Source organism: Pelodiscus sinensis, chromosome 21 (genome assembly GCF_052426305.1).
Source record: "Pelodiscus sinensis isolate ZL-2025 chromosome 21, ASM5242630v1, whole genome shotgun sequence".
NCBI lineage: Eukaryota > Metazoa > Chordata > Testudines > Trionychidae > Pelodiscus > Pelodiscus sinensis.
In genome coordinates this window covers 9604422-9629674 of record NC_143072.1, presented here as the reverse complement: position 1 = coordinate 9629674, position 25253 = coordinate 9604422, and the positions used below count along the sequence as shown (strand labels likewise).

Genomic DNA, 25253 nt, shown 5'->3' with positions numbered 1-25253 from the left:
CTGGCCACCGTGGCCTTGACCCGCATGTAGAACAGAGACTTGTCTCCCTGCACCGCGGCGGCGCTGACCCAGGCCGGGCGCTTTCTCTTCGGGCGCCGGGGGGGGCTGCGCACACAGGCGGTTGCAGGGCTCCGGCTCTGCGACGCGGGTGAAGGAGTGGCTGCTGACAGTGGCTGATTTCCCTCTGCTGATCAGCCGAATCTAGTTTAGACACGCCCTAACACTTGCAGCCCTGTTGCAAGGCAGAGACCCCACGGGGGCAGAGCGCTGGGCGGGGGAAACAGCTTGTCTTCACTGCAACACGGGCGCAAAGTCCCCCGGAGCTGGGACCGCACAGGGCAGGGAGAGGGAAATACAACTCACCAGAAACCGAGCCACCCTGCTGGCTGCAGCCGCCTGGCTTCCCTGCCACCCCCTCCCTCGGGCTGTGTTGCCCCTGTGACCCTCATGCCCAGGGCAGGTTTGCTAGCGGGAGGGGCCGTGCCCCAGGCAGCCCCCAGGGGGCGCTTCGCCAGCTGTGCCACGCAGCTGCTCCCCAGCTAGGCCGCGGGGCTGGGGGCAGTTCTGGGTGGCGGGACTCAGAGCAAGTGCCTGGGTAAGAAGTTGGCACGGCCCAGCCCAGCCCTTCTGCTCACGCTGCACCCCAGCCCCGTCCCCTTCTACTGCCTCCCGCTTCTCATCCCGCCTGCTCTCCGCTCCCCCTTCCAGCCAAATCCCTGAACCCAAATACAGCAAATCGCACTGGGAACCCCCCTCCCCCCCCACTTTTCTCAAATGTAGGCAGAAGGTTCCTAATTCAAAGCACTGACGCTGGGAATAGAAAAATGCCGGTTGCAGGTTTGTCCGACGTGCTCCGAAGTCCGTCAGGTATGTCTACACTAGCCGAACTAGGGAGGTTAGTGTAGACACCCTCAGAGATTTATTTGCGAAAACTCTGTCATGAGGACAAGTCAGCTGCCCGGCTGAGCACAACACCAGTATCATGGGAACCACGCTGCAGCCCCTCTGTTTTACATTCCCTTCATGCAATATCTCTACGGTGATTCGCTATGTCACACGTACTCCTAAGCCTTTGTAATCCCTCCGGAATGCCGGGCGTTTAACACCGAACCAACGACACTCGTTTAAATGCATCAGCCGGCACGGTGGGGTGTGTTCATAGCAAGGCGCGTTGCTTTTGGGAACACTCCTTTGTTTTGTGTGATCTTCATACCAGCCGCCTTCGTGACCCCTCACTGAATATGTGTTACAGCCGCGCTCCAAAAGCTTTGAGGAGGGCCAGCGGGGTTTGTAGCTCAGCAAGGCACTGACTTTGCTGAAGGCTCTCTCCAGACCCTCAGGGAGACTCACTGAGCCAGCCGTCTGGAAGAAAGCCCAGCGTTGCTTGTTGGCTGGGCACCAGATCTGCCCGAAAGCCGCCTCGGCTGAAGTGCCCGTCCAGACTGCAGCTTGAGGGGTGGCCTTGGCTGCCGTGCACACCTGCCTGGTGTGATCCTAGCTCGGGGCGGGGGGGCTTGGGCTCCTCCCCAAATCACCAGTGTCCTGCCCCAGCTCAGACGCCTCTCGCAGGGACCCCAGCTGGGCAGATGCCAGGTGGGTCTGTGGGCAGACTTGTGGACACGAGCAGCGGGTACGAGAAGCCAGGGGAGGCTGAGCTTCCCCTAACCCTACAGCCTGTCCCAAGGCCCTGTCCTTACTCCCCCTGTCCCCACAAGCTGGGGGGCTCAGCTCGAGTCAGCTCAGGGTGTGGGGCAGCTGGGGCAGTTCACCTGGGGCTCCCTCTGCCACAGAGCAGGGGGACAAGGGGTGGAAGAAGCGGGTTGGAGCAGGGCCTGGGGGACGGGGGCGGGGCTGTCAGGCGGGAAGCGGTGGCCTGGACGCACTGTGTGAGCTCTGCAGGGCCAGGCTGTGACACGGCTCCTGGGGGTCTTGTGCTTTGCCTGGTTCTACTAAGAGACTAGATGGGAGCCAGGTGGTATGGGGCAGTTCCCATCTCTGCCACCGACTCCCCGCGTGACCTCAGGCCAGTCCCTTCGTCTCTCTGGTCCCTGCTGCGAAATGCTTTTACTAACGTTTCCTCCCCCCACCCCGCACACACACCTTGTCTGACTGCTCGGAGCGAGGCTGCCTCTCCCTGTGTGTACATGCAGCGCCTTGCACAGAGGGGCCCCCATCACCCAGGGCCTGTTGCTGTCCTCGAGCCGGAGACGCTTGTGAGACAGCGGGGGGCTGTGGGGGCGGGCGGATGCCAGACGAGCCGCAGAGTGGATCTGTGCCGATCTGGTGAACCTGCCCTCCTGGTAGATAGGGAGCGTGCTGCTCCAGGTGTAGCAAAACCGTCGGTTGTAAGACTGCACATGTGGCGTACAAGGAGTCGCTTGCAAGTTCGGTAGCCTCTGCCTCTGTCTCTCAGGATTAGATAATGTAACTGGAAGGCCTTGCTCCCTGTCAGCATTGCAAATTACCTTGTGCCTCATGTCTGCATCACAAACTAAGTCCTGTCTCCTAAAGCTTCGGGGGAGCCGCGTTCGTCTGGAACAGGAAAAACTTAAAAAACAACCAATGATCTGGTGACACTTTGGAGACTAACGAACCACGTCGATGGGATCAGGAGCTTCGTGGGCACAGCCCACTTCCTCAGATGACTGGCTCTATGGTTGTTCGTCTTTAAAGTGCTACCAGACTATTTGCTGTGTACGTTTTTCAAGTCTTCTAGTAACTATTGATCTTGTCTCAAACTCTGCACAGGGGTGTGAGTGGAGGAGGTGTGAGTGAACGCCAGCACAGATGCCCAGGTGATCCAGAAGAAGTGGAAGCTTTGAAGATAAGAAGGAAACAGCCTTTGTGTCTTGAGGCTGAATTAAATTGGCAGCATTGACAACCCTGGAGACAGGCAGAGACCGGCCCAAGAGGGCAGCCTGACAATCCCCATCAAAGGAGAACTCTGAAACCTGATTAACACCTCCTAAGGGTGGATGAGGGCAGCATGACACTGTATCCACAATATCCTCAGACCCCAATGGGAACTGACGTGTAAGAAGGGGGGCTCTGGCCATAGGACTCCGGGTTCAGTCCTGCAAGCCAAGCCTCAGAGGGGTCTCAGAGGAACCCGACTCCTCGCTCAGTCAACCCAGCCTGGCCGGTGAGACTGACCTGAGCTGGTCACTATGCACTACTGCAGGACGTGTGTGTGTGTGTGTGTGTGTGTGTGTGTGTGTGTGTGTGTGTGTGCGCGCACGCAGGCGGTAATGGCTTCTCTCCAGTATTCTCAGTAAATACGGCGTATTGGCCTTTTCCCCTGAAAAAGATCCCGTATGGCTCTTATAAGCATGACATTGGCAAGGCCCACTCTGAGCCCCATAAAGTGCAAGCCGCCCACCTGGGAACAGGCCTGGGACTTTGTCACCTGAACTCTCGGAGGCGGGGCCCGTGTCTGTAGGGGCAGGGCCCATTCCCAGCCTGGTTTCACACGTGTAGTGCTACTCCAAAGCCTTTGCAGTCTCTGCCCATCCCCGCACTCTGCACAGGGGCCCTGTTGCTATAGCAACTCGCCCAGCATTAATGGATGCCCTCCTTCCTGCAGCATGGCCATACCCTGATTTCCACGTTACAAACGGTAAACCGAGGCACAGAGCAGCTGAGGCTATGCTTACACTTCAGTGAGACACCGGGGGCTGGTCCTGGCCAGCTGGCTTGGGCTTGTGGGGCTTGGGCTAAGGGGCTGTCGACATTTGGAGTCCAGGGCCCCAGAAGGCCAGCAGGCAGGGTCTGGCTGCGAGTGTTTATTTGCAGCGCAGTCATATCCATGTGACTTGCCTAAGGTCACTTGTGAGTCAACTGCACCTTGCCCCCGCGCCCATCTGCCCTCCCCCCTTCTCACGCCCCACGGGGCCGGGGGTGGGGGGGTCTCCCGGCAGTTTGTGGGTTGCCAAGGCCAAAGGAGCTGCTCTGCTCTTGGCTCCTCTCCTGTGGTTATTTTGAGCTCTCAGCACTGTACCACATCCTGCCTTTGGTCGCACTCCTCCCCCAGCCTCTGGGAGATGCACACAGCCACCCAGGGCAGCTCTCTTCTCAGCTGGGGGCTCTTCCCAACCCCTTTTCCGCCCCTGCAGAGCCGCTGAACTCTGGGCTTCTCTCCGCCAGCCCCAGCCCACGGAGGCCAGGCATGCTGCGCCCATCACCCAGCAAGTAACCCCCCTGGGCTGAGCAGGCTGGGAGGGCAGCTCCTGCGAGCAAGGTGTTGAAATAGACCAGCGGTTCCCAACCTTTCGGTGACCCAGGGCAATTCAAAAAATGTGTGACTGGCTCCTTAAAAGCCACCCGGGGCAACACCTGGTGACCCTTTTGAAATGTAATAGCGACCCCATATTTGGGTCCTGACCCATAGGTTGGGAAACCCTGAATAGAGCCTGCCTGGCCAGTGCACATCACCAGCCACAAGCATCCTGGTGCCAAACAAGGCCCAGGCCAGCGCCCTGTCTGGCCCTGAATGTGGCTTTACACAAGGCTGAGACATCAGCATGGAATTCGGGCGGGGGGAGGGGGAGAGAAATATTCCCAACTCTGCCACTGAGCATCGTGTGATGCTGTGCTCATTGGCTGGCGGTTTGCCTCTTAGAGTATGTCGACACTACAAAGTTAATTCAAAATAGCAGTTATTTCGAATTCACTTTAATAGCGTCTACACAGGCAAACGGCTATTTTGAAATAAATTCGAAATAGTGGAACCTCATTCTACGAGGAGTAATGCCAAATTCGAAAGAGCTATTTGGAATGAAGTGCTGTGTAGACACTTAATTGGAAATAGGGGGCCTCCAGCCCTTCCCAGGGAGCCCTGGTGGCCACTCTGGGCACAACCAGGGAAACTTACTCTCCTCTCCCCCAGCGCCGGAGACATTAAAGGGGAAGACCCTGGCCACAGGGCCTGTGTCAGCTCCAAGCCTGCCAGCCCAGAGCCAGCAGTGGCCACCGGGGCCCCTGACCCAGTGGCCCCAAAACATGAACCAGCAAGCCACTGGCAGCCAGCCCTCCACCGCTCCCCAGGAGCAGTCTGCCAGCTCCCAGGAGCCTGCCAGGGGCTGGAGAAGGTGGGCGCCTTCCTGGTCCAGGGTGGAGATCATGGACTTTATTCAGGTTTGAGGGGGATGCCCCCAACTTCCATGATCTCAGCCCTAGATGGAGGAACATGGCCGTCTAGGGCAGGATAGCTGCCAGCCTGGCCACCAAAGGCCACATGCGAATCCAGGAGCAGGTTTGCATGAAAGTCAGGTTGGTCCAGTGAGACCCCCGACCCTGAGCCCTTCTTCCCCTGGCTTCCCCCTTCCAGCTCCCTCCTCTCAGGTTTCCCCCTCCCCTCTCCCACCCTCTCTTTTCCCCTCTCCCACCTCCTTTTCCCAGTCTCCCCAGAGGTCCATCCCCCCCAGTTTGGTTCAATAAACCCAGTTTCTATTTTTGAACATACGTGTCTTTTATTTGACATCAGGAAGGGGGGCTAGGGAGGGGTAAGTGGAAAGACGTGAGGGAGGAATGGGGCACGAGCCCCCAGTGGGGAAGACCGGGGAGGCTCCGAGGGCTCCTCGGTGTGGACGCTCTCCCTCAGGGCCTCCTGGATCCTGACAGCCCCCTGATGGACCCCCGGATGGCAGCCTGCAACAAGTGCAGCCAGGCTGATGGCAACGACCCCACGAGATGCACCGGCATGCCCAGGGGCAGCTCTGGTTCCATGTGGCCGAGTGCTGTGGTGTACCGAGTTCGGGCACTCAGGGCACTCCAAGCCAGGACTGCTTTGCTGTCCCTCATCGAGGTAGACAAGCAAGCGGGGAACCCCGAGAACTGTCTGTCAGGTGTGGGGGTCGGGTCCCTTTAAGCATGGAGCTCAGTTAGCCTCAGGCAGCAGCCCCACACACTAAGTCCTAACCTGATGCCCTGCCGGCACTGCTTCCAGCCAGCCTTAACCTCGGTTCAGGGTCCACTCAGTGTGGACGCGCTATTTTGAAATAGCAAAACGCTATTTCGAACTAGTTTTTGTGTATAGATGCGTTATTTCAAATTAGCTTAATTTGAAATAGTGCTGTAGTGTAGACATACCCTGAGAGTCTTACTTTCCCTGCTGCTAACAAGGGGGAAGGATGCTTACCCCATCGGGAGGCAGTGGCTGGCAAGGGTTAATTTATTTGTGTCGACTGTGGGAACCTGCATGGACTGTGGGGGAGGGGGGCAGTTTGCAAGAAGCAGCAGGAAGTCAGTCTGTGTGCACATGGCTCCAATGTCCATGCGGTCGCAGCATCTCTGTAAGTGGCCCCCTCGCTAGAGAATTCGCTTGGTTTCAGAACAGGGAGTGCCCTCGTGTGCCCAGCACCCAGGACAGGGAACATCAGCGACAGCCTTGCAGACCCGAGGGCACTGTCAGCGCTGGCGACTGCGGTCAGGTGAGGGGCTCCCCACACTCTGTTCTGAGCACAGGAAGCCTTGAGCCACAGGCTGACAGTGGGGGGAGGAAGAAACAGCTCAGCAGAACTGAGCTGCGGGCAGCCTGGGAAATCCCTGGTCTCCATGACTGGAGGGGGGGTCCCATATACGTTACCAATGGCCAAAGGACTCGGCTGCCCACCGGGCTCCGTTCCTGGGCCTAGAACATCCAGTCCGGTGTCAGGAAACCAAACGTTTTACCCTGGGAAAAAATTCAGCAAAAACATCCCTGAAAATTGTTTTGGTTTAAAAAAATCTTCCTTGAAACACCCTGAAATGAGCATTTTCCTTTCTAATGAAAACCTGGGAAATGTGCCTGAGAACGGCACTTGTCTGGAAGAAATCCAGTGTGAGGGAAGCCATTTGGCAGCCGGCAGTTTTGAGGGGCAGTTCTCAGCCAGCTCCAGGCAGGACAAGCGTCTCCTGAGAGCAACTGCTCAGCCTGGCGCTGCCCTTCCCCCCCAGGCCTCAGGAAAATGTCCCAGGTGCACCAAGCCTGGCCCTTGTTGGTACGTGTCTGGGTGCAGAGCGGCCTGGCAGAGCCAGCAGAAAGCTAATTTGGCAAAGTGGCAGCTGCATTCGCCAGCTTGAACAGGATTTGGCCATCAAAAACCTACAACTGGCAAACTCCAGGCCTGTTATTTCCACCTGAGCCTCTGGACGAGAGCCCTGGAACCCGCCCCCCCGGAGCAGAGAGGCATCGACATGCTGGTACCGGAATGGTGCCGCACTGGAGCCTTGGCCAGACCACAGGAGGTCAGTGCTGTCACCAATACGGCCACTGCCGGGTGGGCTTCGAGGAGACATTGGGGGTATGTCAGAGCTAAAGAACAGCCCAGAACCCTGAGAGCCAGGGCTGGGGACTGCAAACAAACTTCATGGGACCGTGGGACACTTGGCCACCCCCTGGTAAGGGGACACCTGGCGAGCTCACATGGTGCCGGACCATGGGTGTTGCCGGAGCAGAATGCCGGGCTAGAGAGGTTCAGCCTGTGCCTTCACAAGCAAACGCCACCAGACGATACTGTGTCTGGAATGGATTTACCCCAAAGCTGAATGTGAGCTGAGCTTCTTCCAAGAGTTCAACACTATCTGATGGAGGCAGCGGGGGCGGAGGGGAATCGACAAGCTGACTAGTCCTTCACATCTCTAGTCTGACCTAGAGGGTTTGAAAGAGAGGGGGGCCCCCATGGGGATCCATAGGATCCGCGCTCATTGTCTAACCAGACCTGGCAAAAGGAGGATCACTAGTTCCATTTCCCAGATGGGAAGACAAAGGCTGAGACTCTCAGCACTGGCCTGGGGATTTCAGTGCCTATTAATGGGAAGAGCTGTTCATATGCCCAAGGCAGAGAGTACAGGTGGGACTGGACCCAGATCTCCCAGTGCCCAGCCCAGTCCCACATCTACAGAGATAAGAACATCAGAGCGGCCAGACGGGGTCAGCCCAAAGGTCCATCCCGCCCAGGGTCCTGTCTGCCCACAGTGGCCAGTGCCAGGTGCCCAGAGGGAGGAAACAGAACAGGGAATCATCCAGTGAACCCCCCCCCCCCGTCATCCATTCCTAGCCCCTGACAAACAGAGACCAGGGACACCATCCCTACCCATCCTGGCTAACAGCCATTGACGGACCTGTCCTCCGTTAATTTATCTAGCTCTTTTTTGAACCCTATTAAAGTCCTGGTCTTTACAACATCCTCTGGCGAGGAGTTCCACAGGTTGACTGTGTGTTGAATAAAGAAATACTGCCTTTTGTTTGTTTTAAACCTGCTGCCTGGTCATTTCATTTGCTGACACCTAGGTCTTGTGTTATGGGAACAGGTAACTAACTTTTCCTTATTCACTTACTCTGCGCCTGTCATGATTGTATAGCTCTCTAGCCTATCCCCCCTCAGTCTCCTCTTTTCTAAGATGAAAAGTCCTAGTCTCTTTAATCGTTCTTCATATGGAAGCCGTTCCAAACCCCTACTCGTTTTAGTTGCCCTTTTCTGAACTTTTCCAATGCCAAGAGACTGTGTAGAGGGAAGGTGACCACATCTGCCTGCAGCAATCAACCCCCTTCCTCGGCACTGTGGGGAGCTTGCGCCTCCAGTCGCCATGGCTAGGCAGGGTCTCTAGGGGAGACCCTCTGCTTGCAGCTGAACGGGGCGGGGCGGGGGGGAGGCTTCCATCCAGAGGGTGGCAAGGAGCAGCATTCTCCGCTAAGGAGGCGACCTTCATGTCCAGGCAGGTCCTGGGCTGGCCAAGAATGGGCTGGCTTCCCCTCGCCTGCCTCTGCATTTCATGCCCATGGGCGGTGAGTCCCAGGGTAGGGCTGGAATGGCCGGGGAGGCGGGAAGGGGCTGGCAATTCCGCCCGTTCATTCTCTGTGAACATGGGGCCAGCCTTGCGCCCGCTCATGGGGAGGGGCAGGCTGAGGACTTCAGGCTCCATTCAGCCACTTGCAAACCACACGGGATGAGGCTCGATGCCGGCCCAGGGCTTTGCTCAAGGCTGCACCGAGACTCTGTCCACCCGCCCGTGACGCTGGCCGGCTGCCAGAGAAGTGAAGCAGAATCCGGCCCATCTGGGGCAGATGGCTGTGGGTATATTGTCTATGTACGGGCGAGCTGAGCACCTCACAAGCCTATTTCATCTTCAGGGCCCCAGGAAGGCAGGGTAGTGTCGCCCCCTCATGAAATACCTGGGTGTGACGTAGTGGGGGGTACTTTGCTGGTTGCTATGCTGGGCAGTGGCCACTGGCTGCTGGCTGCAGCACGGCCCAGCAGGGCAGGGGATGAGTGATTATGCAAAGGGGCTTCCAACCTGTCTGACCAGTGATCTCCCAGGGAGCGGAACAATGGGAAGAAGGGGAATGGAGCCCTGGCTGGGGGCAGGGCTGGAAGTGAGGGAGTTAGTTTCTGTCGGGGAGCATGGAGGAGACAACCTAGGGAAAGGGGCTGGAATTTAGGGGCCCAGTCTCCCCCATCTCAAGGGGGGCTGAGGCATCCTAGGTCTGCCCTGCAACCAGATGACATCTGTGCTGTGCTGTATCCTGGAGAAGCAATAAACTCCCCCTGTTCTATTGGCTGGTGGAGTCTGTTCGTGCCATTACGGAGGTGCAGGAGACGGGAAAACCCCAACGCGCCACCACACTGGGACACGGGGTAGGTTAAGTGACTTGCCAAAGGTTGCATGTGGGCAGTGCAGAGTCTGAAACTGTCCAGATCAGCTTAGAAAAGAGGAGACTAAGGGAGGATAGGACAGAGGTCTATAAAATCATGACTGGTGTGGAGAAAATGAATAAGGAAAAGTTAATTAATTAATAGGCAGCAGGTTTAAAACAAACAAAAGAAAGTTTTTCTTCACTCAGCACACAGTCAACGTGTGGAACTCCTTGCCAGAGGATGCGGTGAAGGCCAGGACTTTAACAGGTTTCAAAAAAGAGCTAGATAGATTCATGGAGGTTAGGTCCATCAATGGCTATGAGCCAGGCTGGGTAGGAACGGTGTCCCTAGCCTCTGTGTCTGGAAATGGGTGACAGGGGAGGGATCACATGGTGATTCCCTGTTGTGATCCCTCCCTCTGGGGCACCTGGCATTGGCCACTGTGGACAGACAGGATACGGGCTGGATGGACCTTTGGGCTGACCCCGTCTGGCCGCTCTGATGTTCTTACATTGATCTCCTCAGACCTAGGAAACCCCCTGAGGAGGGGACTGACCCAGGGACCTCTTCCATAAGTGCATGGGTCTCCGTCATGCGCCCCAGGGCCCACGTCCCTATGGGGGCAGAAATAGCTGCTTCATCCCGTTCCGTGGCCAGGATGCCAGAGGACGGCTGTTTTTGTAGATGTGTGCGCATGTACAGCACAGTGTGTGTGTGTTTGGAGGTGTGTGTTTGTGTTTTGGTGTGTGTATGTGTGCGCATGTACTACACAGTGTGTGTGTGTGTGTGTGTGTTTTGGTATGTGTATTTGCGTGTGTACCAAACAGTATGTGTGTGTTTCAGTATGTGTATGTATGTGTGTGTACAGAACAGTGTGTGTGTGGTGTGTGTGTGTGTTTCGGTGTGTGTGTGTACAGAACAGTGTGTGTGTGGTGTGTGTGTGTGTATGTGTCTATGTGTGTGTGTACCACACAGTGTATGTCTGTTTCGGTGTGTGTGTGTGTGTGTGTGTGTGTGTGTGTGTGTGTGTTTGGGTTGCTAGGCCCTATCCCAGGCTGCGGCCCCCTCCGTCTCGTACCCTCTTCTGCGAGCTGGGACTGGAGGCAGCTGCCCCCCTCCCAGAGCCCACCCTGCTCACGCCGGCTAGGGGACCCCGCCAGGGCCACGCCAGCGCCCCAGCTCTCTCGCGCAGCCACGTGCTAGCACAGGAGCCAGACCTGGGCAAACCCGCGACTCCAGCGTGTGGCTCCTGCCTCGCCGCCCGCGCCGCTCGGCACTTTGTCAGGATCCAGGTCCGTGCCCCCAGCCCCTCCCGGGATCCACGTCTCCAGGCCAGACGGCCCGCGCCCCTCGCCCCTCGCTGACCTCCCTGCTCAGCCCCCCCCGGACGTCACACGCTGAGCATTTGTCTCTTCCATACATGGGGGAGGAAGCCAAACGAGGATTCTCAGGCCTGGCAGGGAGCAGACCCCCAGGCAGGCAGGTGCCGACAGACAGGCGCTGCGTGGCAAATCTCTGCTCCGGGAGCAGGCAAAGCCAGGGCAGCACAGGGCTGAGTGTCTGGCCGAGCTGTCCCTTGCTGGGCCAGGAGCCCTCACCGGATGCCTGCGTCACTGCTGGGGGGGCTGCCAAGTGGCCCGAGGGGCCCCTCTTGTGGGGACTTTGCAGACACAGTCCTGGGGAAAACCCTCAAGGGGGGTGGCACAAGGGTGCCAGGTCACGGCTGGGGGGGGGGCGTTTTTTGCTCTCCTGGCCCTGTGGCGCTAGGGTTGCCAGATGGTTTCAACAAAACTACCAGGGTATGTCTACACTACAAAGTTAGTTCGAACTAACTTTCCTAGGCGCTACACTAGCGCTCTGTTAGTTCGAACTTAATTCGAACTAACGGAGCGCTTAGTTCGTACTAGGAAAACCTCATTTTACGAGGATTAAGCCAAGTTCGAACTAGCTAGGTCGAATTAAGGGCTGTGTAGCCACTTAATTCGAACTAGTGGGAGGCTAGCCCTCCCCAGGTTTCCCTGGTGGCCACTCTGGTCAACACCAGGGAAACTCTATTGCCCCCCTCCTGGCCCTGGACCCCTTAAAGGGGCACGGGCTGGCTATGGTGCCCGTGCCAGGTGCAAGCCTGCCAGCACCCAGCCAGCAGACCCTGCACCTGGCACGGATCGAGCCACCCACCCGATGCCCCCCAGCCCTCCGCCTCTTCCCGGGACCAGGCTGGCGGCTCCCGGGAGCTTGCCCGGGACCGCAAGAGGCGGGCACCCGCCTGGGCTAGTGCGGACATCGTGGACCTTGTCCACGACCTCTGCACTAGGCACAGGAAAGTGGGCGTCTAGGGCAGGAGAGCTGCCAGCCTGGCCACCCAGGAGCAGGTGTGCATGAAAATCAAGGTGGTCCACTGAGACCCCGACCCTGAGCCCTGAGCTTACAATGGCCGTCCTGGGTCAGACCAAAGGTCCATCTAGCCCAGTAGCCTGTCTGCCAACAGTGGCCAACCCTAGGGACCCTGGAGGGGATGGACCGAAGACAGTGACCAAGCCATTTGTCTCGTGCCATCCCTCTCCAGCCTTCCACAAACCTTGGGCAGGGACACCACTCCTACCCCCTGGCTAATACCACTCCATGGACCCAACCTCCATGACTTGATCTCACTTCTCGTTAAACTCTGTTCCAGTTCTAGCCTTCACAGCCTCCTGCAGCAAGGAGTTCCACAGGTTGACTCTTTGCTTTGTGAAGAACAACTTTCTCTTACTAGTTTGAAGCCTGCTACCCATTCCTTTCCTTTGGTGTCTTCTAGTCCTTCCATTATGGGAACTAATGAAGAACTTTTCTGTATGCACCCTCTCCACCCAACTCCTGCTTTTAGAGACCTCTATCCTGTCCCCCCTCCATCTCCTCTTTTCTAAGCTGAAAAGTCCCAGTCTCTTTAGCCTCTCTTCATATGGGACCTGTTCCCAACCCCTGATCATTTTAGTTGCCCTCCCCTCTCCCAGCCTCTCTCTTGTGCCCTCTCCCACCTCCTTTTCCCAGTCTCCCCCAGTTTTGTTCAATAAAGACAGATTCCATTTTGGAAGACATGTTATCTTTATTTTGTACATCAAGAAAAGGGGCTAGGGAAGGATAAGTGGAAGGAGGTGAGGGAGGAACGGGGTACGCGCCCCCGATGGGGAGGACTGGGCTGGCTCTGCGGGCTTTTGGGGTGGAAGCTGTCCTGCAGCCCCCCAATTGCCGCCTCTTCCCGGATGGCAGCCTGCGGCAAGTGCAGCCGGGCTGATGGCCGAGTGCTGTGATGTGCCCAGTGTGGGTACTCAGGGCACTCCAAGTCAGGACTGCTTTGCAAGCGGGGCACCCCTGAGAACTGTCTGTCCGGGGTGGGGGTCGGGACCCTGTAAGCACAGCCCTCGGCTAGCCTGAGACAGCAGCTCCACGCTCTAAGTCCTCCTCTGATGCCCTGCCGGCACTGCTTCCGGCCATCCTTAACCCCGGTTCAGGGTCCACTTAATGTGGACATTCTAGTTCGAATTAGCAAAAAGCTAATTTGAACTAGTTTTTTAGTCTGGATCCGTTAGTTCAAATTAGCTTAGTTCGAATTAACTAATTCGAACTAAGTTAGTTCGAATTAGCGCTGTAGTGTAGACATACCCCCCGGACACACTTGACATTCCATCACAGTCGACATTCCATCTTATTTTGACAACACCCGACAGTTCTATTTTCTCAATGTGTTTCCCAAGCAGAAAGGTCAAATCCTGGACTGTCTGGTTCAAAACCAGACACCTGGCAACCCTAGTGGCAGACAGGGATGCCAGATGGTTTAACCAAAAATACCAAACATCCCCTCTCCCCCCAAAAAAACACCAGGGAAAAAGTCCCGTTGAAGAGAAAAAAAGGGGGAGACCAAAGTTGTTGAGCAAAAACAAAACACAAGCCTGAAAACAGCACGGCCCCTTTAAGAAAAGTCTTTGGTCTTTTTGCCAGTGGCCATCTTGTTTTCTTGATGTGGAACCAGGTAAGTCGGGGGGAGGGGATGGGTGGGGGCTGGGCCCGGTTGTAGGGTTGCCAGGTGTCCCATATTTTCGCCTCCTGGCAGGGAGGAAAATGAGAAAATACTGGACATTTTAGGCCATTTCTGAATTTTTTTACCGGGCAGGAGGTGGAAATACCGGACTGTCCGGGTCAACACCGGCCACCTGGCCACCCTGGGGCAGAAGAGGAAGTGCGTGGAGGAGACGTGGACCTTTGGGCTCCTGCCTGCATCACTGCATGGTGGGGGTGGGGGCTCTCGCGGGCGTGGCAGGGTGTCCCAGCTCCCTGGAAGGAGTGCTTCTGCTGGGCCTGCGGAGCAGACAGGGCAGACCCACCCCCAGTGGGGACCTGTGGGGGAAGGTGAAACCGACTGGAGATGTCGTCAGCAACATCAGGGCCACTTCCTGTGGCCACGGCTCCCCCTGCGCTGGCTCCACCCAAGAGCCGGGGGCTGCTCCAGGGGAAGCAGAAAGCAGCAGGCGTCTGGTAAAGCCAGAGTCAAGCTAGCCGGAGAGGTTTGCAGATAGCCGGGTGGCTTCCGGCGCAGGGGGCCGGTCTCCCTCGCGGCCGCTCTAGCTGGGGACAGCCAGGGCGTTGGGCCGGGGCAGCTCCTGGTATTTCCTCACCCACGGCTGGGCCGGGCTGGCACAGATCTCTTTGCCCCGTTGCGTCTTGAATCTGCAGGAGGAAGGAGACGGTGAGCGTGGGGCCGCGTTTGGCACGAGCCCCTCACCGCGATGGTGGCCCCAGCTCCCGAAGGGCTGCGCAACGGAGCCAGGCGGCCCAGCCCCGTGACGGTTCGCCCAGAGCGCGATGCCCGCTGAGCTCACCCGAAAACCCAGCCCAGCTGTGGGTGCTGGGCCCTCGGCGGGCCGGCCCCCAGCCCGGGCCTCCCTCCGGTGTGGGGCAGCTCCCGTGGGAGCAGAGCCAGGCCCCGCACGGGTGCGGCTGGCTCTGGCCTCAGCCCTGGGGAAGGTTTGTCTGGGAGCACAGTGCCCAGGGCTGTGGCTTTGAACGGCGCCGAGAGCCCCAGGGCCTCACGGGTAGGCTGGGTCCTGCCTCCCTCTGCCATGGGGCTGGGCTAGACCCGAGCGGAGGGCAGAGCTGGCCTGGGGCGTCCCAGCAGACGGCTGGGGGGCTGAGTGGAGGGAGCCCCAGGCGCTCAAGGAGCCCCCATCGGTGCAGTCGTATCAGCCGGCTCTGGGGCTAGCTCACAGTGTCGACCCCTCCCCACATGAACCCCCGAGCCCCCCGGCGCCCTGCGGGTACTCACACCACGGCCGGGAAGGGGCACTCGGGACTGGTGAGGTACCAGCCCACGACGTTGCCTCTCTTGAGCCGGCTTGTCTGGAAGGTGAAGCAGCACTTGTCCGGTGCACCTGCAGCCTCTGGGGGGGCAGAGGACGGCTCAGGTGAGGGGGGGGCGGATAGACGGAGCCCGCCTGCTCTCCCCCCCCCCCCCCGCCGGCCCAAGGCAGGGGCATTGGAGGGGCCCGTACCGACAGGAATCCCTCCCGGGGCCCGTCCCGGGGCAGCTCTCCCGCCGGGGCTGCCAGGGGCTGGAGCGGCAGGTCCCCGTCCTGTCGCCATTCACTGGGACTGACCCCCGGGGAGCAGGCTGGGGCCAGGAGAGCCCAGTGAGGCCCCAGAGTAACTTGCACCTGGCTGGCTAACTGGCCCCAAGTCCCGGAGCTGGGTTCTCCCCTCACTCCGCTGAGCCCTGGTAGCCCCGCGGGCTCGGCCCAGGCTCAGTCTGCCCAAGTCACAGGCTGCCAGAGGGACCCATCCCCCTTCAGAGCCTGCTCTGCGCTGCCCGGGGCTCCTGGGGGGCGGCGGGGGGGACTCACTCTGAGCCAGGCCCTGGCAGCAGAAGGAAGCCAGGAGGAGAAGCGCACAGCCCAGCCCGGCTGCCTTTGCCATGGCGAGAGGAGGAGGGTCCTGCTGGTGCCTGTGAGCTGGGTCCAGATGCAGAGGAACCTTCTGGCTGGGTCTGGCTGCCGGGCTGTTTTTATCTGGCTGTTTGGGACGGGATCCAGCGTCGGTTGCACGTGTGAGGGGGAGAACACCAGACGAGTCCAGTTCCCAGTCCAGAGACAGGCGGGAATTTTCCTTCTTTTCCCAGCTAATCCTGGGAGGGCGCAAGACCCCCCCGTGCTGGAGGCCTCCAAAGTGTCCCACCGCCAGGCGCTTGCTTGTTGCCATCAGCAGAAAGTGCAGCTGCAAACCTCTCCCTCCCCTGGGCTTCCCGGGACCCTGCAGGCCCCTCCCCCAGCTAAACATGCTCTCGAGACGTCTGCAAACGGAAGGCCCCTCGCCTAGGGCGGGGTCCTGTGGGCCCCAGCTCAGTGACCCTGGTGCGGGGCACATCGGGAGAGCCAGATTTGCCGAGGGTTATTCCCACCTCTGGGCGGCTGGCCCCGGGGGTGTCTAGCTGGAAATGTCACGACCCGCTGTGCCCGTGGGCAGTGTGGAGAGCCCTGGCTCTGCCCGGGTCGCGTGGCTTGGCACTGCATGGATGGTTGTGGCCCCGCTCCTGTGAGTCTTGGCCTGGAGCAGCCGGGGTCTGGGGCCCTGGCCTCCTGCCTGAATGTGAGCATGGGCGAGGCCTGGGGGCGAGGCCAGTCGAGCATGAAGCGAACCCGCAGTCAGGCATCTCGGGTACGACCCGCCCCGTGTCCATGGAGGCTGGGGCAGCTCCGCTGCTTTGCGTCAGCTGGGCCGGACCTGGCTGTTCACCTGCGGGAGCATCTCGGGCGCAGGCTGGTCACCTCCGACAGGCCGACTCTCAGAGCAGGGGTCGGGGCGGCTCACACCTCTGAGCCTGCCGTGGGGTGGCCTGCAGACTGCTTCGGCCTGGCCAGGGTGTGCTCAGTGCACTGACAAAGCGCCCCACCCCAGGGAAAAGGACAACGACTGTGCACTGCTGCGCTGGGTACAGTGTGGCCCAGCCACTTTTGGTGCTTTTAACTGATAAAATAAAAAAAGAACAAATTAAAACTCACTTAGAAAAGTTCGATGCCTGCAAGTCACCAGGGCCGACGAAATGCGTCCTAGAACACTCAAGGAGCTGGGAGAGGAGGTATCGGAGCCTCTAGCGATCATCTTTGGAAAATCATGGGAGACGGGAGAGATTCCAGAGGACTGGAAAAGGGCAAATCGAGGGTCCATCTATAAAAAGGGAAATAAGAACAAACCAGGAAACTACAGACCAGTTAGTTTAACTTCTGTGCCAGGAAAGATTATGGAGCAAGTAATCAAGGAATCCATCTGCAAACACTTGGAAGGTGGCAAGGTGAGAGGGAACAGCCAGCATGGATTTGTAAAGAACAAATCATGTCAAACCAATCTGATCGCTTTCTTTGATAGGACAATGAGTCTTGTGGATAGGGGAGAGGCAGTGGACACGGTATACCTAGCCTTTAGTAAGGCTTTTGATACGGTCTCGCACAATATTCTTATCAATAAACTAGGCAAATACAACTTAAATAGGGCTACTATAAGGTGGGTGCATAACTGGCTGGATAACTGTTCTCAGAGAGTAGTTATTAATGGTTCACAATCCTGCTGGAAAGGTATAACAAGTGGGGTTCTGCAGGGGTCTGTTCAATATCTTCATCAATTATTTAAATATTGGCATAGAGTGTACGCTTATTAAGTTTGTAGATGATCCCAAGCTGGGAGGGGTTGCGACTGCTCTGGAGGGTAGGGTCCTCATTCAAAATGATCTGGACAAATTGGAGAAATGGTCTGAGGTAAACAGGATGAAGTTTAATAAGGACAAATGCAAAGTGCTCCACTTAGGATGGAACAATCCGTTTCACACATGCAGAATGAGAAGCGACTGTCTAGGAAGGAGTCCTGCAGAAAGGGATCATGGGGTCATAGTAGACCACAAGCTAAATATGAGTCAACAGTGTGATGCTGTTGCAAAAAAAAAAAAAGCCAACATGATTCTGGGCGGCATGAACAGGAGTGTTGTGAGCAAGACACAAGAAGTCATTCTCCCGCTCTGCTCTGCGCTGATTAGGCCCCACTTGGAATGTTGTGTCCAGTTCTGGGCACCACATTTCAAGAAGGATGTGGAGAAATTGGAGAAGGTCCAGAGAAGAGCAACAAGAACGATGAAAGTCCTAGAGAACATGGGCTATGAGGGAAGACTGAAAGAACTGGGCTTGTTTAGTTCAGAAAGAAGACTGAGAGGGGACATGATAGAAGTCTGACCAAGAGCTGAGCCAGGGGGATAGGAAAGGCTGGTAAGGGGCCGGGATGGGCCCAAGGCAACAGGTGGGAGATTTGGGGGGCTCTAGGGTGAGGGGGAGCATTGGGGGCCACATGGTGAGGGATTACGGCCAGTGGGGCTGAGGCGGTGGTGAGCGGGATGTGCGCCAGAGCTGCTGGGCCTGGGGGCATTGGGATAAATGGGGCTGGCTGGGGGGAGAGTACATGGGGGCTGGGTGACGCTGATTCCTGGTGTCTCGCCATGGTGGAGGCAGCCTCTGCGGTGACACTGCCTGTCACTAATGACTCCCCTAAACCAGCCTCCTCTCTCTGCTCTGTCAGGGCCAGGCCCAGCTCCCCGGAGTGAGGCGAAGGCCCCACCACGACCCCAGGAATCACCCTCCCGATGGCCAGTGCCCCAGTGGGCTGGCTCAGAGAGAAGTTGTGAGGAAAAGGGGGTTTTGCTGAAATGGGGGTTTCCGGTTTTCACGGCACCGTGGGGGCATCACTGAAAAAATGGAACCGGCCCTTGTTGCCATTTTTGGCAAGCGATAGCTGCCGACTTTCAGCTAACGTGGATTGTCCAGTTCGCAGAGGCCCAAGCCTGCAGCTTTTTGAGAATTTGTCTTTAATGAAAACAAACATCAAAAAATTGGCCGGGGGGAGCAAAATCTTCTGAAAACACAAAAAGGTTTCCATCTTCACGGAAATGTGGCATGGGGCCGAGCTCCATTCCCTCACCAGCTGTAGGGACGACCTCAGGCCCTCGGAATGACCTGGCTGGAGCTAGCCGGGGCCCAGACCATGTATGGACACTTCCTGCCATCGGAACCCCTTTGGGGCCTGTTGTTAGAATGCTTCTGTGACTTCAGCAGGAGGCTTGAACATCCCTGCTCGGCTCTTGCAATGCGCTGTGGCTTGTGCAACTTCTTTGACTCGGTCTGGTGGGGGATTTTGCAGTTTGTCTTTGGGGGTCTGTCTGGGGTGGGATATCTAGGGGCGGGTGGAAGAGGTCCAATCATCAGGGGGATCCACTTTGGTTCCATAGTCAACCCAGCAAGGCCCGAACGGACATGCTGTGTGCCCTGGTAGCAAACCTGCAAGGACCAAGCCGTTATTCAAGGGTTAATGCAAGGGACACGCCAGGCCCAGGTTCCAGACATCACCCAGGAGTCTCTTGTGATTACTGAGCCCACAAATTCACCCTTTGGGGGCTCACCGGCAAAAAGTTCAGAGTGTCGCAGTGACCTGCCACGTGCCACTGGGGAAAGGGAGGCAGGGGGATGAGTCCCAGTAAAAGGCCCCCTGCTGCAACGCAGTGGCTGTCAGATGGTAGCTGATAAACGAATGTGTGAATGGAAACCGACGTACCAGTGTTGGCATGTGTGACGTAGTGGGGGTACCTGGCTGGTTTCTATGCTGCTGGCTCTGGGGTAACCCCCCCCCCCCCCCCCGGCTGCCGTGGGTACCACGACCCAGCAAAACAGGATGAGTCACTATGCAAAGGGACCTCTCAACCGGGTATGGCCAGACACCCCCCATGGAGAGGAACAAAGGAAGGTGGAATGCTGCCCTGGCTGGGGGGCAGGGCTGGAAGAGTGTTGGTTAGTTGCTGTCTGGGAGCATGGGGGAGACAGCCTAGGGAAAGGGGCTGGAGTTTAGGGGCCCAGTCTCCTCCCCATCTCAAGGGGGCCTGAGGCATCCTAGCCCAGCTCTGTGACCAGATTACAGCTGTGCTGTGCTGTATCCTGGAGAGGCAATAAACTTCCTCTATTCCACTGGCTGGTGCAGTCTGTTTGTGCCATTTCAGGGTGCAGGAGACGGGGGACCCCCAACGCGCCGTCACACATGTCAGACACCAGCTCTCCTGGGAGGGCACAATAGGGAAGGGCTGGGTATTGCCCCACCATTTATGTCTTGGGTCCTTAAAAAAGAGCCTTAATGTGAATCATTGGCACCCTAGATGATATGCACAAGCATTAAGCACCAAAAGCTTGAAGCACCAAGGTTATAACAGCGAGACAGCGGCGAGGAGTCCTGTGGCACCGTATAGACTAACTGAAGTGTTGCAGCACTGGAAATTTCCTCTACATGCATCTGACAAAGTGGGTCTTTGCCCACGAAAGCTGATGCTCCAACACTGTGGTTGGTCTATAAGGTGCCACAGGACTCCTCGCTGCTTTTGCAGATACACGCTCCCCCTCTGATACTTAACAGTGAGACAGTGTATCAGGTGATCCCACAGCCCCGCCACGTATGCCAGGTGTCCCGGAACACCCGGCACGGCTGCAGCAAGCATTTGGCATGAACAGGTAGAAACTTGTCCCCTCCAGATTCTGTCAGTGCCTGTCCCGGTCCAAGCTTGAGAAGAGCCCTCAGGGAATGCCAATATCGACACCAAAGCTAACGAAGGACGGAAGGGGGGGCCTGGGGTGAACGGACGGGTTGGGTCTGAGGTGTAAAGGAATGTGGAACTCGCAAGATCGTATAAACAATCCCCGTTGCACCGTGCCACTTGGGCAACACGACGTCTGGGTAAGGGGAATGGAACATCCCTACATGGGACAGTGCTTCCAAGTCTGCCATCACACAGACCAGGGCTACTCTGCACGTGGCCCGTTTGTTTTCGGCCCGCGGGTAGGAGCCAAAACAAAAAAGTAGACAAAATAATGGTCTTCTGTTGCTATGCGTTTTAGTAGTTACATTCCTGGACTGTCAGTGCTCATTCAAAGTGCTGTAGTAGGGGTGGAAATGGGGTAAATGTTGCATTTTATTAATATCAGCAGAACTGACTGAATGGGGCCTGTGTGTTATATAGCCTTTCCTTAATCTTTGTATTCATGCCCGTCAGTGTGAAAGAAGCTATTTGCATATAACTGCATGTATATGCAACCACACTTCAGTTAAAGCCACAAGGAGTCCTGTAGCACCGTATAGACTAACAGATGTATTGGAGCAGAAGCTTTCGTGGGCAAAGACCCACTTCGTCAGACGCATGTCTTCCCACGAAAGCTTCTGCTCCAGTACATCTGTTAGTCTCTACGGTGCTACAGGACTCCTTGTGGCTTTTGCAGATCCAGACTAACACGGATCTGATACTTCACACTTAAGTTGCAGCCCTTGGCATCTCCTATGAGTATCACTGTGGCCCCCAAAGTTGAGTACCCCTGGTCTAGACCCTTGCTCCCGTATAGGCTGAACCTCTCTAGTCCAGCACGCTCTGGTTCAGCAACACCCGTGGTCCGGCATAATGTGAGTTCTCCGGGTGTCTGTTTGGCAGGGGGGTGGCCAAGTTTCCCGCAGTCCCGTGAAGTTTCTTTGCAGCCTCCAGTCCTGGCTCTCAGGGTGCTGGGCTGTTCTTTAGCTCTACACCCCCCAGTGATTGCTAAGAGCCCACAAGCGGGGGAAGTGCTGCTGATGCTGCTAGACAACACTGACCGCCTGTGGTCCGGCAAACTCTCTGGTTCGGCACCGGTCAGGTCCCGAGGGTGCTGGACTAGGGAGGTTCGGCCGCTAGCACGTTAGTGAACCTGCCCGACTCTGCTGATTTGGTCTCTTGGAAATATTCCCCAGTGAGCCAAAGACAGACTCTGCTCCAGATCAAGAGGGCAGAGGAGCATGCCGGCTGATGGAGGGAATGAGTGCGGTTTACCCGGGTTTTACAGGAGCTGTCAGGCCTGCTCCGATGTTCTGACCAGCTTTTGCCAGAAAGGGAGCTAGAGCACCTCCCACCTCTGCCAGCTTTGGCTCCATCCCGAACACACGCTGGGCCATGAGGAGGTGCCACACCCCATCCCCCGTGGGGGTCACTTTTCTTCCCCGCTTTGTTGCTTTTCTCCTCTCTCCCTCCCCCCTTTCCTGCGGCCTACCAGGAATCTGGCTTAGCGGGCCAAGATGGAATATTTGAAAGCTGGTGGCCGGAGAGGCAGATAAAAGCCATGTCCTGAACAGCCCGATGCTGTCACAAGTTTGCCAGGTCTCGAACTGGCTAAAAGGATCAGCCTGTGGTTTCAGGCAGTGAGAGTCCAGGTAAACCAGAGACAAGTGCTGCATTTCCCACCTTTGCTGCTCTTTCCGCTTACGCACGTTTCTCGTTTGCTCCCTTTGCAAACAGGCGATGGCAGTTCCAGCCCAGCTCACCCACTTCTCATCCCCCCGAGAGAGAGTTATGGGGTCTGTGATCAAGCACAGAGGCTGCCCTGCAAGGAGGGAGGGGCCCTGGTTGTCGCAGTCCCAACCGGAACGCCTGCACAGCAACTGGCCAGCCCCTGTGTACGCACCCCTGGCACCGGGCAGCAGCGGGGTCTGATTGCCCCGAGTCGCCTCTGAGCTGCAGGGGGGGGGGGCACACAGGAGCCATGGGAGCCCATCATGGGCAGGACCCACCACCATGCCCCCTCCCTCTGGAAACTAGCTGTGTCATCCACAGGGGGCCTTCCCCTCTGGTGGTCGTCTCACCCGCCGCCCCCTGTCTGCGTCAGATTCTGGGCTCCCGGCGCCCCCGGATCACAGCGCCCTCCGGCTGTGCCCACTCCTGTGGTCTTTTCTCCCCCCTCTGGGGGGTGTCGGCAGTCTGCGCAGCCTTCGGACCCGGCACAGTGCCACCCGCCCTGCCCCAGGAGTACTGGTACTACCCCCATTGCTCCAGCCTGGTCAGGTGCGGTGCGGCCAGCACGGCACAAACCCACCGGACACAGCAGCCCTGCCAAGAGCCTGCAACCTGAGACACACGCAGAGGAATCGGCACCAGGCCACCTCCCCAGTGTCCTCCCCATTCTCCAAGCCCCTTAAACCGCCCCGTGCCCACAGCGACCCGGCTGGCGGGAAGGAGCAGCCGGGGCGGGAGGCAGCACTGCAGGGCGTTAGGCCGGTGGGATCCTCCCATGCCTGCCTCCTGCAGAGCGCCCAGGGGTTCTCCCCCCAGGAGCTGTGCTGACCCCCACGCCACATCATTGCAAAACTGGCCTGATGCCTCCATCCCTGGAGCGGGAGCAGCAGAAAGGCCCAGGGGCTCTTCGCAGATCTGGGGCTTTCAGAGCCGGGACTTGACAGCCGGAAGAAGCCAGTCATCCATGCAGCTGCTTCAGCCGGGCCCAGCTCCAGCTCCAGCTCTTTGGATTGTTTCCTTCCCCCATGTCCTCTGTTACCCCTTTGTCTGAGTCACTGCCTCCCCGCCCATGTCTCTGCCTCCATCCCTGCTCCCTCCAGGTCTCACTCCCAGGGCCCGACCCCTCTCCCTGCACCCACATCGATCAGTTCCCCCCCCCCCACCGAAGGGCCCCAAGGCCATGCTGCTGGCCGAGTGAGCATGGAGCACATGCTCCCATTGGGCACATTCAGGGAGTGCCTGCAGCAGGGCCTAATGCTCCCGCAGGGAGCCAGCCAGGGGGCTGCCCAGAGGACAGCAAGGCAGAGGGCCCCTGAATGGAACCGAGGCGGGGAAGCTATCCGGAGAAGGGCACAGACGCGGCCTGCCTTTGCCCTGAGGGAGCCAGCCAGGAGATGGGCCCCCTAAGACACCCGGGGGGGAGGGAGGAGCTGGGTAACAGGGCTGGAGGCAGGGCAGGGGAATGAACCGGCTCCTGTTCGGGAAGGATGGGATGTTCCCAGTCTCCTCACCGGGCCCAGGGGCTCTGAGCCTCTCACGTTAGTGGATTTTAGGGGGAGCAGCCAGGTCACTGCTGCGCCCACGGGGGGTGTTTGCCCCAAAGTCCATACAAAGGGGCCGTGCGAGGTGCCAATGAAAGCCTGTGTTCTACTGATTCTGGGCGCTACTCGTGTACGTGTGTGATGTCTGCGTGTGGCGTGATGAGTACGGGCTCTGGGGCTGGGTCTGTTCTCTGCCTGAGACAGAGCAGTGGCCTGGGCTGCCTGTTGTGAGGAAGGTGTGACGTAGTGAGGGAACCTGGCTGGTTTCTATGCTGCTGGCTCTGGGGTAACCCCACTGGCTGCAGTTGGTACCATGACCCAGCAAAACAGGATGAGTCACTATGCAAACCAGTGGCCAGACACCCCCCATGGAGAGGAACAAAGGAAGGGGGAAGGCTGCCCTGGCTGGGGGGCAGGAATGGAAGAGTGTTGGTTAGTGGCTGTCTGGGAGCATGGAGGAGACAGCCTAGGGAAAGGGGCTGGAGTTTAGGGGCCCAGTCTCCCCCCATCTCAAGGGGGCCTGAAGCATCCTAGCCCAGCTCTGTGACCAGATTACATCTGTGCTGTGCTGTATCCTGGGGAGGCAATAAACTTCCTCTATTACACCGGCTGGTGCAGACTGTTTGTGCCATTTCAGGGTGCAGGAGACGGGAGACCCCCAACACGCCATCACACCGGTGTCAGGGGTGGGATGCACTGCACCCCGTGGATGGAGCTCCCAACGGCGAGCGACAAGGTGCAGTAGAAGCAAGAGCCCTGGAGCCAGGCGTGCTGGAGACAGAGCGAAGCGGTTCCTGGGAATCGTGGGGCGCTGCAGCACTAGACTGGTGAGTCTGCACCGAGGGGACCAGCGGGCAGATGGCCTACGCCCAACTCTTTAAGGCAGAGCTGGTGGGGCTGTGCAGAGAGAGGGACTTGCCTGTGCGGAAAGCAGCCAAGGCCCAGCTGATTGCCCAGCTGGAAGAGAATGACCAGCCACAGGGCCAGGATCTTGTCCCCAGGGGAAGCAGCCAGACCCCCCCTGAGAGTGTGTCAGGTTCAGAGAGGGGGAGGAGCGCTGGAACCCACCGGAGAGATGAGACAGCATCTCCCGGGAGGCCTGCAAGTAATAGCCCATCTAGGGCAGGGGCCAGCAGAGCTGCGGCAGCTGGAGATCCAGCTGCGGATAAAGGAATTGGAAGTAGAGAACCGAGAGAAGGACCGCCAGGACCGAGAGGCAGCGACAGCATGAGTTGGCCATGGCAGAGCGGAGAAACGGCAGGGCATTGGCTGCTCCAAGTGCGGATGGGCCCCAGGGTCCCGGGACTGCCAGACTCTTGGAGAGGCTCATGGTGGCCCAATTGAAGGACATAGGTGACATAGACGGGTTCCTCAGCTCCTTTGAGAGGGCCTGTGGACTGCAACGGGTCCCCCCAGCTGACTGGCTGCAGGAGCTCATCCCCGCACTGAGCCAGGAGGTGGCCGGAGTGCTTAGTCAGCTGGAGGACCTACAGCCAGGGGATTACAACCGAGTCAAGGAGGCCCTGCTGCACAAGTTCGGGCTGACCCCCGAGATGTACAGGAAGAAGTTCCAGGGGGTACAGAAAGGGCCACGGGAGACCTATGTGGATCTGGCCTCCCTCCTGTCGCAATACGGCCACTAGTGGGTGTCTGGAGTCGGAGGCCAGACCGCAGAGGAGCTGCTCAAGCTGGTCATGATGGAGCAGTTCTATGAAGCGTGCCCACCCAAACTGAGGCTTTGGCTCA

The 25253-nt window shown here is 58.0% G+C and overlaps 1 protein-coding gene across 1 annotated transcript; it reads right to left on the bottom strand.

Annotated features, from left to right (window-relative positions):
* Positions 1 to 13314: 13314 nt before the first annotated feature.
* LOC142819284 (C-C motif chemokine 4-like) lies at positions 13315 to 15632 on the bottom strand. The gene is made up of 3 exons (XM_075905050.2): positions 15488 to 15632; positions 14914 to 15028; positions 13315 to 14318 (listed from the first exon to the last, which is right to left on the bottom strand). Exons 1-3 carry the CDS (start codon positions 15558 to 15560, stop codon positions 14213 to 14215), a joined length of 294 nt encoding a protein of 97 aa, XP_075761165.1. The 5' UTR covers positions 15561 to 15632; the 3' UTR covers positions 13315 to 14212.
* Positions 15633 to 25253: the final 9621 nt, after the last annotated feature.